Raw genomic sequence first — 14,818 nt, forward strand, 5'->3', positions numbered from 1 at the left:
CCCATGAAGGATTAAAAGGGTACCATAGCTTCTTGCCATACCTCAACGCAAGAAGAAAAGTGCTTACCTGAGTTTCGTTTAAGATATGCATCCTGTAAGATGCAAAAGGACATGGCTTGCTTCCATTTCATGTAATTTATGGAACCTGTAAATTCTTCACCATGTTTTTACAGACGTAGGGAATTGGTTGATTCATACCTCATCTGTGTTGTAGATAATCTGCAGACCAGATGATATCATTTCAACCAGGTAGAGGAGGAACAGTGACACAGCATCTATCTAAAGAAGAGAAAAGCAAAAAAGGGGTGGCTGCAGTAAAAAAAATATCCCTCAAAACCAAAAAGATCTCTTAAGATCTGCATGTTGCATTTGTGTCCCCTTTTTTAAAAAGAAGTCCCACAGTCAAGCTGTCAGAAACAAAACTGAAGTGTCAGAACGAGTGAATATAAAACTAACAGAGAGAGAATTACTGCATGCCCTATACATGAAGGCGCCTACGCGCTTCAACAAATTTAGGAGCTGTTGGTTTGGTTTTTAACAAATCTTCAATGGCCTGCACAGTAGCTGTGTGATATTAGAAAGCAGAGTTTGGGGATCACAAGAGGTCCCTCACATAGTGTTACTTACATTGGTTTCCATAGCATCTTGATTTTCCACTTGCATCTGCAAGCAACATAATATTAATTTGCTTTTTTTTCCCCTTGGGGATTCTATGTTGACCAAGAAGCTATTTATTTAGCTATCATTTATGTCATACCTACATGTAGACCACAGCTGCGATACAAGGACATCTGCAAGAGGGATCTGAAGGCCTTAAGAGTGGACCTCAAGAAGTGGGAAACCCTGGCCTCTGAGCTGCCCGCTTGGAGGCAGGCTGTGCAGCATGGCCTTTCCCAGTTTGAAGAGACACTTGGCCAACAGACTGAGGCTAAGAGGCAAAGGCCCATAGCCAGGGAGACAGACCAGGGACAGACTGCACTTGCTCCCAGTGTGGAAGGGATTGTCACTCCCGAATTGGCCTTTTCAGCCACACTAGATGCTGTTCCAGAACCACCATTCAGTGCGCAATACCATAGTCTTTCGAGACTGAAGGTTGCCAACTATTACTCATTTATGTCAAGGTGTCTCTAGTGGATGTAAATGCTGCTGACCAAGTAGAAGGAGGGCATAAGCAGAAGGTTACATATCAGGCAGAGCAGCCTCCTCTCCCCACTTAAAAAACAAACAACCATGCAACCTCCTGCAGAGGGAAGTATTAGTTTTAAACAACTCTTTAGCATCAGAGTTATAGAATATAGCTGTGGGGTGAAGGCTTCCTCCACTGCTTACTGTTTCATGTCTGTGATGCAGTAGCAGCAGCAAAGGCCAGTCTTGCTTTGTGCAAGGCCTTTTATAGGCCTTGAGCTATTGCAAGACCTTCGTTCATTCATATAAGTTCCTGTATATTAATTTATGTAAGCCTATGTAAATTTATTCAAATTTTAAATGTAAATTAATTCTTTTTTCCCCAACCCCCGACACGGTGTCAGAGAGATGATGTGGCCCTCCTGCCAAAAACTTTGGACACGCCTGATCTAGTATATATCAACATCTACTGCTAAGCGTTTCCCTTCATGTTATGATAGTGCGGGCAGATGGCCAAATGCCAACCCAAACATGCAGAAACACATCCATTTTGCAGCATAGCACATAAAACTTTGACCTATTCTGCATTCACTTGGTGATAACAGAATTACGTGCATTTATTTATTATACATTTTTTATCCTGCCTAAGAACAATTAAAAATCAACAGCTTGGCTCTAAAGAATAGTGAGCAGAAAAAAAATGACTGCAGAACTGCTGTTTCATGAACTCTTGCATAGGTGTGAATGAAGACTTCTTGCAGTGCAGTGGGGAAAAAAAGCATTTGTGTCTGAAAGCAGATGAAAAGTCAGTGACGTTGCTTTAAACCAGATGAGATGTGTTCCCACTGACAAGTTCCTGAAATGACTGTTTCTATTCACCAGCATGGACTGCAATCAACTGTGCAACAGAGTCCTTGTGTGCTTCAGGAGTCTTTGAACTTGAAATTCTTGAACACGCACATCTTTTCCCCATAGCCAACCACTTCTGAAGGTGAAGCAAGTCTCAAAAGCAGTTTGCAAAATGGCATCCAGGTCTACTATTCAAAGAAAAAAACACCAAAAATTCCACGAAGCACATGCAAGTCCTTGTGTGCACTACTACGGCATCTCTTCAGGTGCCGTCCGTGGTTTGGAAATGCTATCAAGTATCAAATGGTTCAGCTTACAAGCTTCAACCATCAGTCAATCAAAATGGAAAACAGACTGGTCCCCCCCCCCCCCCCGTAAAAGCACAAAACCAATCAGGCAGTAAACAAAGAAATACTTATAAAGAACTCCATTAAGCAGCAACAGTTCAAAATCAAACTATACTCTAATGCAGGGGTGTCCAAAGCTTTTGGCAGGAGGGCCACATCATCTCTCTGACACTGTGTCGGGGGCCGGGGAAAAAAGAATTAATTTACATTTAAAATTTGAATAAATTTACATAGGCTTACATAAATTAATATACTAAAGGTGGAACTTATATGAATAAATGAAGGTCTTGCAATAGCTCAAGGCCTATAAAAGGCCTTGCACAAAGCAAGGCTGGCCTTTCCTTTGCTGCTGCTACTGCATCACAGATGTGAAAGAGCAAGTAGTGGAGAAAGCCCTCATCCCACAGCTCACGTGAGAGGTTAAACAGTCACCCTCACGCTGAGAGCAGTTGCATTGGGCCAGTGCGGGCTCCAACAAATCTCTGGAGGGCCAGAGGCTCATTGGAGACTGGGGTCTCCCTGAGGGCCACACTGAGAGGTCTCGAGGGCCGCATGTGGCCCCAGAGCCGGGGTTTGGGCACCCCTGCTCTAATGCAGGCATCATGATTATAATCTGCCAGGTGGAAATTAAAGGTATGTGTGTGCTGCTGCTGCTTTGCAGGTATCAAGACAAACATAGCTTTTGTATAAGACATCAGTTTGTTGTTATTTAGCTAGGAAAATCTAATTCTGTCATTGGACCTCACAGTTTGGTATTACTCAAAGTCAAATCAAGATATATATAAAATATGAAAATTGTAGTAAGAAAACTGTTTTTAAATCACAGAGAATCAAAAATATGTAATACAACAAAAAACTAAGTGGAAAGGCAATAATGGATTCCACTAAAGCCTTCTAGTTAATTCTTGATTGCTGTTTTCTGTTCAGAGTGGCAAAAACACATATAAAGATACAGCGTTCAGCAACGTCAGTTCTTCAGTTTATTTGTAATATATGGTATTTACACATGATTTTTTTATTTCAAGGTTACTTACTGACAAACTCTTACTGACAAATTCTTGCTTTGCTTCAAAGAAAGCAACTTTTTTTTTTACCAATGTATTGATTTTTTTCCCAATGAAATATACAGAAGCAAGTCAGACTGCAAAATAGCTTGCTATTATTGGTATACTAAAGCAGAAAAATCAATTTACCAAGTTCCATAGTTTGGTACATCTTTAAAGAACTCCAGTTCTTCTTAAACAGCAGGGAAACATAACATTACCCAAACCCATGCAGTCTCTGATATGCTTAAGAACTGTATTTTGTACCTGAAGATGTCCATATTCCTCGTGGGAAAAGACCTCATCACCTGTGTGGGCTCTGAAAATAGAATGGAGGCATTTGGATGGCTTTGGGTCTTGTTTATATTGTTGAACCTTCATGAAGAGAAAAAAGTAGAAAACAGAGGCTATAAATCATATGAAATCCTAAACTATTTACCCCTTCTCTCCACACTCCTTTTGTATCCTCCCTCTTAGATTGTAAATTATTATCTGAAACAACAAAAGAAAGGTGGGACAATACATAAAAAGCCTTTGGGGAGAAAGGTAGAGTAAAAATCGAATGAATGGATGATTTTCGCTGTTGCTACTGTATACAGTGCAACTGCTGAAGGGATTCTGTTTGCCCTATTTTCTAAGGGTTGCATCCTAAGAAATGTGAGCAAAAGGAAGCTTGCGCAAGTGCAGTAGATCCCTACATCCCTTAAGAATCCACTGAAAATCTCTTGATCCCTCCAGAAAAAGACTGTATAACACACAGAGGGCTGCAGGGTTAAGGGGCAATCAGTGAAAATCACCCCTCACCTTGCACCAACAGAAGTACCTTCCATTGGCAGGAGAGGGAGGTAGGATACAACTCTAAATGACTTGATTATGGTTTTTAATAACTTCTTCTACTGACAATTAACTTTAAGCAGTTCTCTCTGCAAAGAATTACAACTTTTAAACTTGAATTTCAACTTGAGTACAGTGCACGCACCCAAACAGATTTTGCCTACTTATTCTCTAGCCCCAAAGACTGCTCTTGGATGATTCAAACCTTGGTTCATGAATTATATCGAAATAGATCTTTTTCATCCCAAAGGCATCTCAACATGCAAAGATCTTATCTGGTTAGTAAAGCAATACCAGCCTCAAATAATATTTCGATGTTCTATCATTTGTATCAATCCCTCACGAAATCAGGGAATTTTGACACAACTGCTATGCAAAGGGAATACTGAGTATGAAGAGAATGAAGTTATTCAGGGAAAAAGAAGGAAATGGTACAACAGTGCTTTGAATTCTGAAGCTATCTAAAAGACAACTACTTTAAAAACACTAGGTGAAAATACAAGTTTGATAAACTATAGAGAGTAATGGGGTTATGCTGTCTGGAATTAACAAAGTCATTACCGGATAGATATAAAACAAGAAGTGACAAATTCCACATCTTTTTGACGGATGCCAGACATCTGCAGAAATATACTGCATTGTATTCAAAATACAAGTTCCATGAACTTGATGGTTTCATCTTTTTTTGCAAATAGTGTTTTCTAGTTTCTTACAATACTATTCAGGTTGTAACATGATGTATAGTATGCAGTCCCAGTGGGACTGACTTCTAAGCATGCACAGAATTGGGCTACTGAGGGCCTAGACCAGGGGTGGTCAACCTTTCAAATTGAGGGCTCCTGGACCTTTAACAATTGTGTAAAGGAGGGAATTTCAGCAGGTGCGACTTGCCATCTGTGATCTGACAAGCTGTACCTGCTGAAATTCCCTCTTCTCTTCCACTTCTCCAGTCCTAGTGTTAATGGCTGAGCAATGGTGAGTGTGTGTATGCATCTATGCAGTGTTTTCAATATCCTTTGGAAGGGTCTACTCCCACACAGGGATTTCACTTTAGGAAGCCAAGTATGAGCATAAAAGGGAAGCAAATCCTAAACTGTACATTCTTGCGTGTCTTGGAGTTTTGTTTCTTTCCTTTCATTAACCAACTCTACTTTTTTAATTGCTTTCTGTGACGTATTGGTTTCCATGAAGCCCACAAATAACAAAACAGGTCATGTTATCAAGTAAGAAGTATTACCTCCTAAACCATTTGGGAGCTTCTTGTATGACAGGGGACAGATGTTCTTATGTGATCATACAGTTCCTCTGGCAGGTTGCTGGAGGCCCTATGGCCAACACACTGCACTGAGCCCTACATGGTAAAAGGCTATTGTATGGTGAAAGTGCATTGGGAGAAAGGCTATTGGATGGTGGAGTGGAAGAAGGAACTGCCAAGCAAGTCTCTTGGCCAAGAGAGCGAATGGAAGTTTGTCCTTCTCCCGTCTTCCCCACTGGCTAATGGGAACATTTCTAGAACACCATGACACAAAATCCTCTGGGGATTGCTCCCATTTATGGATGTGAGTACCAGGCACAGTGGCAGTACAAATCTGAAAGATTCCAGGGGTCAGTGTGGCTAGGTGGGGCCCCCAATGCTACCCCTGCAAGCATATATAGACTTCCTCAGTGGACTGCTCCCAAATGAGGGAGTTGAAGCCTTAGTTAAAGGCTTTCTAAGTTTGGGAAGGCCTCTTAAAACCCTAATTTCATCACATCTCCCCAACAGCATTATAACGAGGATAAAATACTAACCCTCAATTACAGTTCCTTGCATTCTTTAGAGCAGTGGTTCTCAGATTTTTAGCACCAGGACCCACTTTTTAGAATGAGAATCTGTCAGGACCCACCGGAAGTGATGTCATGACTGGAGGTGACATCTTCAAGCAGGAAAATTTTTAAAATACTAGGCTGCAATCCTATTCACTTACCCAGGAATAAGTCCCATTTACTATCATTGTTAAAAGCATATACTTAGTATCCTGTTAAAAGTACAGATCTGTAATATTTCCCTAAATTCAGTCACATTCCATTAAGTCTAATATATTAAAAATAAAATACTGAAATGAATGGGGACCCACCTGAAATTGGCTCACAACCCAACTAGTGGGTCCTGACCCACAGTTTGAGAAACAGTGCTTTAGAGGAAGGGTAGATATAAATGGGGGGGGGGAGAGGAAGAGGATATTGTAGATGCACAAGTCAGTATTCACCCTTGTTTATTTTTCTCTATTCTCGTTTGTGTTGGTCTCTTTTTGCCATGTCACTGAGCATAAGAAAAATAACAGTGTGTTGTGACAGAAGTAGTTTAGGTTATGATAACCCAAAGTTTGAAAGACAAAATTAGAGATAACACAGGGATACAAACTCAAGTTCATCTCTGTTATTCCAGTTATTATTAAGCCTAGTCTGTTAGACCAAGCCTTAATCTCAGATCTCCAAGTTATTGACACTGGTCAAGTAAGAAAAATGAAAATAAATAAAATAAAATAAACTGCAGTGTAAGTACCAAGTGTCTTAGATGACTTCTTCAATATCTGTCAGACATGCATTGGGTTTTTATGCTTCCACACTATAAATGACTGGCACTACTGGCAGAGCTAGTTACTTTCTTTGTATACTGGAATGAAATTACTTCTACTGTAGCATAACATTTGAAAAGATCTTTCTTGATAATGATGTGCAGTGTCAAGCCTGGGTAGACAAATTATAGGCTTGTTAAATAGCTCTGCCATGAACTAATGAATACATTCACTTTCCTATTTGTTGTCATTTTAATGCATTCTTTTCCTGCCACAGTAGTCTCATGTTAGCTGCATGCATGCAAATTTCAAAAGACAAAACATATGGAGCCATGGGCTTCTGTGGATGGAAAGCAAACCAATATAAGACCAAGTTAAAGTCTTCCCCCTCTGCCATGCAGGCTTTATTCTGTTTCCAAAAATCTTACCTAATATGAAATAAGTTAATTCTGAAAACTCATTCACACTAGGGCAGTTACGAACTCGCACTAAATCCAGGGTTGCACATATGAGACTTCCCAGAATTAAGGGCCCAATCCTATCCAACTTTCCAGCACTGATGCAGCTGTGCCAATGGGGTGTGCATTTCATCCTGCTGTAGGTGTGCAATCACAAGGTCTTTCTCAAGCTAAGGGAACGTCTGTTCCCTTACCTTGGGGCTGCATTGCAGCTGCACTGGCACTGGCAAGTTGGATAGGCATACCCTAAATAAGTGAATTTGAGCAGGTTACTGTAGCAGCAGATGATCCTTTAAACAGCCAGATCTCAAGCCTTCCTGGGAGGGTGGGATATTAATATTTTTAACAAACATTTAAAAATGAAATCCATATGAAAGAGGACATCTAGGAAAGAGGTTGAAATGCATGAGCTAATTTTACAACTGTGGAAGTACTGCCAGCTATGCCAGCTAGTCTCACTAGGAAGCTTGGTGGCACCATACAGGATTGTGGGACAGCTGCCAAAATGACCAGCGTGTCCTTCCAGAAAATAGTAGATGATAAGCAGTCGCCATTGGGGTGGATTTTTGAAAACTATGAAGAGCTGAAAGAGGGATAACAGCACATTTTGGCCAAGTTCCAAACCACCATATAGTTCAATGTGCCCCAAACGGATTTCTTCTTGTGTATGTTCCTCAAATAGCAACACACACCCTTCTTACCTCATCCCTCTCAGAAAACAATTTCTGAAACTTTTCAAAAGCTATTTGTGACATGGCACAAGGGTCTGTTGCTCAAAGGTTTCTGATCACTTTCTAAAATTCCACCCAGCAAGTGTGAATCATGGAGAGGCCTCAAGCAGCTTTATGATCCTGGCTTTTAACACTGAAATATGTATCCACGGAGAAAATGTCTGCATCTGCTGATGGATGTTCTGCTAGGAAAATCGATTTTTAAGGCTATTAAACATGAAATTTCCATTTTCCTCCAATTGCAAAATACTTCCAGCAACCAGTTCCAATTTAATTACAAATAAAGCAAAGTCCGCACATGAAATGGGGAAACATCCCATTTTGCATAGTGAAAGAAAGCATCTCTTAGGGACACCGAACCATAAATAAGCCTCCATGAATTATCACTATTAAAGACAGTTGCAGAAAACTTGTTGAATCGACTCATTCAGAGAGGGTATGAATACCTTACTTGAAGGAGACCCTGTCGCGCTGAAATTTTCTGAGCACTTTTAAAAACAAAAGACAAGTCAAGTGGACTGCTGCTTAAATGGCATGACCTGAATGCATCCTTAAAGTTCCATGCTACATTTTAAAATTAAAAACAAATTTCAATCAGGAGAAATCTGGGCCACTTTTCCTCCATACAGCTGAGGAGGTGGTGTACATGAATCATTCAATTTTCCAAATGCTGTTTACAACATGAGCTCTCTTACTACCTCAAGTAAAACAGTTATGTGGGGAACTGCTGCCCCAAAATGGTTCCTTTCCTATACACGGAAAACTATTGGAACATTCCCAAAGGTTCCGCTCATATCTCTTGCATGCATAAAACTGGGACCGCAAGATAACTTTCACAGGTTATATTCAGAGTAGCAGAAAAATTCTGCCTAAAGTCCAATAACAACAACAACAACAACTTTATTTTTATCCCGCCTTTCTTCCCAAAGGGACTCAAGGCAACTTACAACGGGTTAAAACAGATTAAAAACAATTTAAAAACAGATAAAAGCATATTAACACATATCATAAAAACAGTAGTCAGATAATAATTTTTCAGATAATAACAACAACTTTGGCTGAGATACAATTGTTCTTCTGGTTCTTTTGCTGGATGTTTTTACATTTGACTGGAATGATTTTTCTTGAGGGTCACTGAGCATAGGTGGGCAGAAGGCAGAAGAGGATCTACTGGAAGATCTCTGGTCCACTTGCAGTAGACTACCAAGGCATTTTAACACCCAGTGCTTGAGTGACAGCAAATTTATCTGCCATGGGTGATCATATTAACTGCTTATTTCTCAGCCTCACTGCTCCTCATTTATAAAACAGGATCATTAATTGGTTGGCTTTGACCAGGTCTTTGTGAAAGTTCTCCTAGCTAGTTTGAGAGTTTTGTGTTAGAACCTGTAGTCTGCACCAACTGAAATCTAGATGTGCTCTTGTACGAGCTCTCAGTCCATAGGGTGCTGCAGACAACTGGTTCCACATCATGAACCTCCACTTTACACTTAATCCACTGCTCCCCAAGCCACTATTTTATATCTGGTTCAGGCTGGTACAAATTACAATTATGGTTCTAAGTACTTCCCTTAGTACTTCATAAAACTACCAACTAGATGTGTTTTCAATAACAAAACTTAAACCAGTGAGCTCTTGTCAATCATTGGCTTGGAGTTCCAGGCTAATTAAAAAACGGACATTTTGAAATACATCCAAGAGTTGATTTGCAGTGTCAAGCACTTCTTTGCCTTTGGTTTTTAAACATGCTGGGCCCAGAGCCTAGAAACAAACATTTCTTAGCAGGCTGCATTGTGGCATTACACCCATTGCCCTTTTAATTTGATTCCCATTCGGAACATTTTTAATGCTTACAATTAACTTAATCCTTTAGAACTGAGTGTGTGCTTGTGTCCACACTGCAGTGTTTTACCTTATCAGCCTGGCGCATGTAGCAGTAGAGAATTCCTCGCATACATTTTATAGCAGAATGCTCCAGCTCATGGGTTCTTCCCTTGTCATCATCAATGCGCCTGGGTGAGAGAGATAACCCATGAAACAAATTGGAAATGCATTCAGAACGAACTCAAAGGTACCAGCATCCCTTCTTCTGATAATTAAGTACTGAGAAGGTTTTATATAGTGGCAATAGTCAACTCTGATACACTCAGGCCCTATCAGCCTTGTCGCATTAAAACTAATAGCTTAAAACAAAAAAAACCCCACCAAACTGTGACTAGGCAGTATAAAATAAAGTCAAATAAAGGTTGTCTACAAACTTGCTACCCTAGAACTAATTTCATTCCTTTGAAATTCTGACTGAAAAGTTCCTTCTGTTTTGAAGAAGTTTCAAAAATTACAACCTACCTAACTATAGACAAATATTGTATTTGAAAAATGATGGTGGCACAAGAAAGAGGCAAGATGAGTGTTCTTAGGAGGCATTACAAAGCACTGGGACTGCCAGAGAAAAGGCCTTGCTTCTTGTGGAAGCCAACCTTGCTTCTACATCCCAAACAACCTTGTTTGGCCACTGAGATAAACTAGTGATGTCCAACCCACCTCCATCAAACAGTCAGTGGTGACATGAAAGGACTCTCTCTCTTTGGCAATGTGCAATGTCCAGGTCATGAAATTCCCTGCCTGGGAGAGATGTCTCGCATCCTCCTTGATGTTATTTTATGTTCAGGTAGGGCCTTTCACCTGACTAGAAATTCAAAGTTCTGTGGCTTTTCTCCTCAGGTACTTTACTGCTGCTCTGTTCCTTACATCAGGCATTCCCAAACTTCTCAGGAAAAGTTTGGAAATTGGTGTTTGGGGGGAGGGGCCACACAATCACCAGAACTGTACTGCCACCAGGGTGGAAAAGGTTTTCTTTTAAAACTTACTTGGGGATTGCTATGGCTCTCCGGAGGGTCCAGGGAAGCCACAACCCCCTCTGCAGGCCTCCCTGCGCCTCTATACTGCTATAAAATGCTTTTTAAAAAGGTTCTTCTGGATTTCATTGTGAAACAGTAACCCCCCAGAAAGTTTTTTAAAAACTCATCCACGGTAGTACGATCGCGGCAGTGCGATTGTGGAGAGAGCGTTGCTGCTGTCGCTCCACCCCTTAAAGATGCAGCAACAGAGCTTCTCTGGTTAGGGCATTGCAACACCCAGTTTGGGAAATTCTACCCTAAATCATTTGGCTATCTTGAGATATCTTGGATATCTCAACCCTATGCATGTCTACTTAGAAGTACCCATTACCCATTAAGTCAATGGGGTTTACTCTAAGGTAAGTGGCTAGGACTGTAGCCTTACTCTTTTAAATTTGTTTAAATTGTTCTAAATTTGACCATGAGCCAACATAGGCATTTTTTGTTAAAACAAACACAAGATTTTTGTTAACATTTTTTGTTAAAACAAACACAAGATATATATATTTTAAATCTCTCCCCCCCCAAATGAAACCTTCAGTGCAACATAACTCTAGGTATAAGTGATATCCAAGTATAAGTGGGTTCACAGTGACAAAACAGGGTTTCTGAACATCTTCAATCTACAAATGCCTGAAAGTGTCAAGGGCTGCAAAACTATACACACTTTCCTGGGCGTAAGCCCTACTGAACCCAGTGGGGCTACTTTGCGAGTAGACATGTATAGAAGTGCTATAAAGAAAACACCTTATAACAACCCCAAAACTTCTTTCAATGCTTCTGGTTTAGACCTACAGTGCTTAATTAGGAGCAGGGAAAGCTTCTAGATAGGCTCTGCTTCTGATAACATACTCATTGAAAAAAGTAATCTTGATACATATTTCTGGCTCTGTCCCACTGGGAGAAGGAATTAAAGCTTTAATGGAAAGAAGATGTCAAGGATTTCTTCAAAAGGCACAGATAACAGAATGCAAGACATATCCTGCACCTTTTATTGGCTTTGTGCGTGTGTGAGTGAATGTGTTTAGTGTGCAGTTATCGCTAACTGCTTCATAATATTTTTTTTAAGCAAAGGATTGAAATTAAACATATAAATTCTCAATGCTGACATTTCCAGCTTATAATTAAATGCAACCCCTTCGGCAGTGCTCTGCTGGTTAAGAACATTGGGTTTTGATTTGCAGTTACTGAGACTGCTTCAGACAAAGAGCTGTCATTTAAAAAAAAATGAATAAGAGAGGCTCTTAAAGGTGAACAGATTCAGCAAGAAAGGGAAAAAAATAGCATGAGATATCAAACTGTTGCAAATGAATATTTCAAGTGAAGGCACTGATAGAGCTGTCCAGCTTTCAAAATAACAAGGACCATGATTTAAACTGGGAAGAAAACTAGCCTTCACTGGCATAAGTTGTTCAGAGTAGAGATCATTTGCTCTTGATGGGGAAGTCTATGCTTGAAAACGAAATTATAATTAGCTCTTCAAATGAAAATCTAGCAGAGCTATGTGAATGGGGGAAAAAAATTATCTCCCCACTGTGTGATGCTGACTGGGAGGAAGTAAATTATTCAGCATTCCCATGTCATTTTTCTTCCCTCATAAATTTGTCAGTTAAACCTAACACCACCTTCCTCTGTGACATGCATTGAAAAAGAACAGTTTGGAAGCCCCAGGGAAGCAATAGTTTCAAGCTGATAAACACTTTGAGGATTAGCCAGACAGGAACAATGGCAACATTATTTTCACTGCTCCTTGTATACAATTCTATATGACTTGTTACAGGTGACCAAACTTGACTGCTGCAGGCTGGCTTACCCCTTGCCCAGGCTGAGCTAGAATCTGAATCAAGATCTTTCAGAAGTCTGCAGAAGCAATACTTAACACCTGTATAGTGCTTTTGTGTAAAGAACTGCACATGTACTATCCTGATGAAGCTTACAACAACCATGCAAGGTAAATCAGTATTATTATCCCCCCATATTGCCACTGGGCAGCTGAGACTGAGAGGGAATGGCTCACCCAAGGCCACCAAATGAGTTCATGGAAGACCTAGGAGTCAAACACAAAGCATCTTCCCATACCAGGACTGATTCAATCCTGAAGGGGAGTTGCTGGCATTGGGAGGAGCTGTAGAAATGCTCTGCTGATAGAGCATGGAACTCCGTTCTCATGTCAAGAAGATAAATTGCAAAGGAATCCTTAAGGAAGATTGGTTTGCATTCCTATGTGGAACCCATGACTGGAGAAGAAATGATGGCACTGTCTGAAACCAGCCAGAGATTCCAGGCAGTGCTGGCATTCTTGAAAAGTCTTAAGCCATTGAAATAGTTGCAGCTAAAGGCATATTAGATTCCCACTGAACATATAAACACAGAAAACTATACTGAATCAAGCTGGTGGCTCATTTAGTTCAGAACAACTGATGCTGACTCACAGCAGCTCTCCAGGATTTCAGACAAAGATCATTCCCAGCTTTTCCCATATCTGGAGTTGCTGCCAGAGACTGAACCTGACATCTTCTGCATGCAAAACATGTCATCTACCACTGAGATGTAGCCCATTCATTTCCTCTAAGTCCTGACAGGCATTTGAAATAAAGCACAAAATGCAGTACGTAATATAGAACATGATCTCAAATAATGACAAACTTCAGAAAGCACAGTAATGCTATGTGAAGTGGGAGCAGAACAAAATTGGCAAGCACTAAATGCAAATCCACACTTTAAATGCCAAAAATGGTACGGGTGTAACATTCTGAACAGGAAGCCATCCTTCACAGAGCATGGAAGGTCAAACCCGTTTCAAATGACATGGTGGTGAGAATTGGAAGGGGAAATGAGGTTCATAAAAATAATACTCTGAATGGGACCAAATAATTAATCTACTGCTAAATGAAGTTGAAGCTTTCAAAACCATATATTCCAATTTTGAACATAATGTACAATAGCAAAGCAATCGATGTCAAATAACACATTATACCATGCTAAACACATCTGAAGAAAAGATGCTAAAGCCTGAAAATACACTGACCTCGTGAAGAGCAAGGAGTTTTCTTTTTTATATGGATTAGAGTATAATCAAATAAAGTAACAGGAGCAAGTGGATAACATTAACTTGTGTGCTGTGTTTGCAGGAAAAGTCAATTTTTTAAACTTTGACCTATTTCCAGAGGGACTTGAAGTATGTACTGAAAGGTTCTGAAATCTTAACTTATACAGCCTGAAACCTTCAAAATAAAAATTTAAATTGTACAACCAGAATTTTGCAGATTAGGATCAAGTACATATATTCGGTTGAAAGCTATCCATAATTGCTGCCTATATTCAGTCTGGACAATGTACTGATGAGAGAAGCATCATTTCTCACTCTGTTGCACACTAAGGTTTGGACTGCTCAAGGCTCAGTGACCCTCTTTGTGGCCAATGTACCCCAGCAAACAATTTCTTGCACAGACAAAAACTTCACAAGGAGGGCGCCATTACACATTTCTAGTTATTGGGAAAGCCCTCACAAGAAAAGCATGGTTAGGATGGAGAATATAAACATGTGAGACCAAAAAAAAAAGGTTAGAAAATGATGTCCTAAGGAGACAGAACACAAAAGAGATACAAGAACACAACAGTGTTTGTAAACATAGTAGGATTGAAATCCCCAGTGATAACTAGCAAATCCAAACACAGGATAGAGAACTAGTGCACAGGTATCTAAAAGCACACTAATGAAGATGCATTTAAAATCTTGCTGATCTCATCCAGAAATCATGGGTCAAAAGAAATGAAGCATTGTACAGAACATACTGCAAAAATTCAAGCATAAAAACCACTAAGGGAAAGGCGGTAAACATTTCAGTCACTGTATGAACACACAGCACATTGCTTGGAGCAATTAAATCATCGGTATTTGGACTTGTGATCACAGCCTCTGTGTGAAGCTTCGGCCCAAAATCTAACCAATTTTCCAGCCCTGCACAACTGTGCC

At 40.1% G+C, this 14,818-nt stretch overlaps 1 protein-coding gene across 4 annotated transcripts in view; it reads right to left on the minus strand.

Moving 5' to 3' along the window:
• PHKB (phosphorylase kinase regulatory subunit beta) overlaps positions 1 to 14,818 on the minus strand; it is a 127,139-nt gene that overhangs the window by 80,222 nt on the left and 32,099 nt on the right. For all 4 annotated transcript variants that reach the window (XM_066636747.1, XM_066636749.1, XM_066636748.1 and 1 more), the window contains 3 exons: positions 9,858 to 9,957; positions 3,632 to 3,739; positions 199 to 279 (listed from right to left, as the gene is read on the minus strand). In XM_066636747.1, coding sequence (XP_066492844.1) covers positions 199 to 279; positions 3,632 to 3,739; positions 9,858 to 9,957 — 289 coding nt within the window. The remainder of the gene's footprint in view (positions 1 to 198; positions 280 to 3,631; positions 3,740 to 9,857; positions 9,958 to 14,818) is intronic.

The sequence above is a fragment of the Tiliqua scincoides genome, chromosome 9 (assembly GCF_035046505.1).
Source record: "Tiliqua scincoides isolate rTilSci1 chromosome 9, rTilSci1.hap2, whole genome shotgun sequence".
Taxonomy (NCBI): Eukaryota; Metazoa; Chordata; class Lepidosauria; order Squamata; family Scincidae; genus Tiliqua; species Tiliqua scincoides.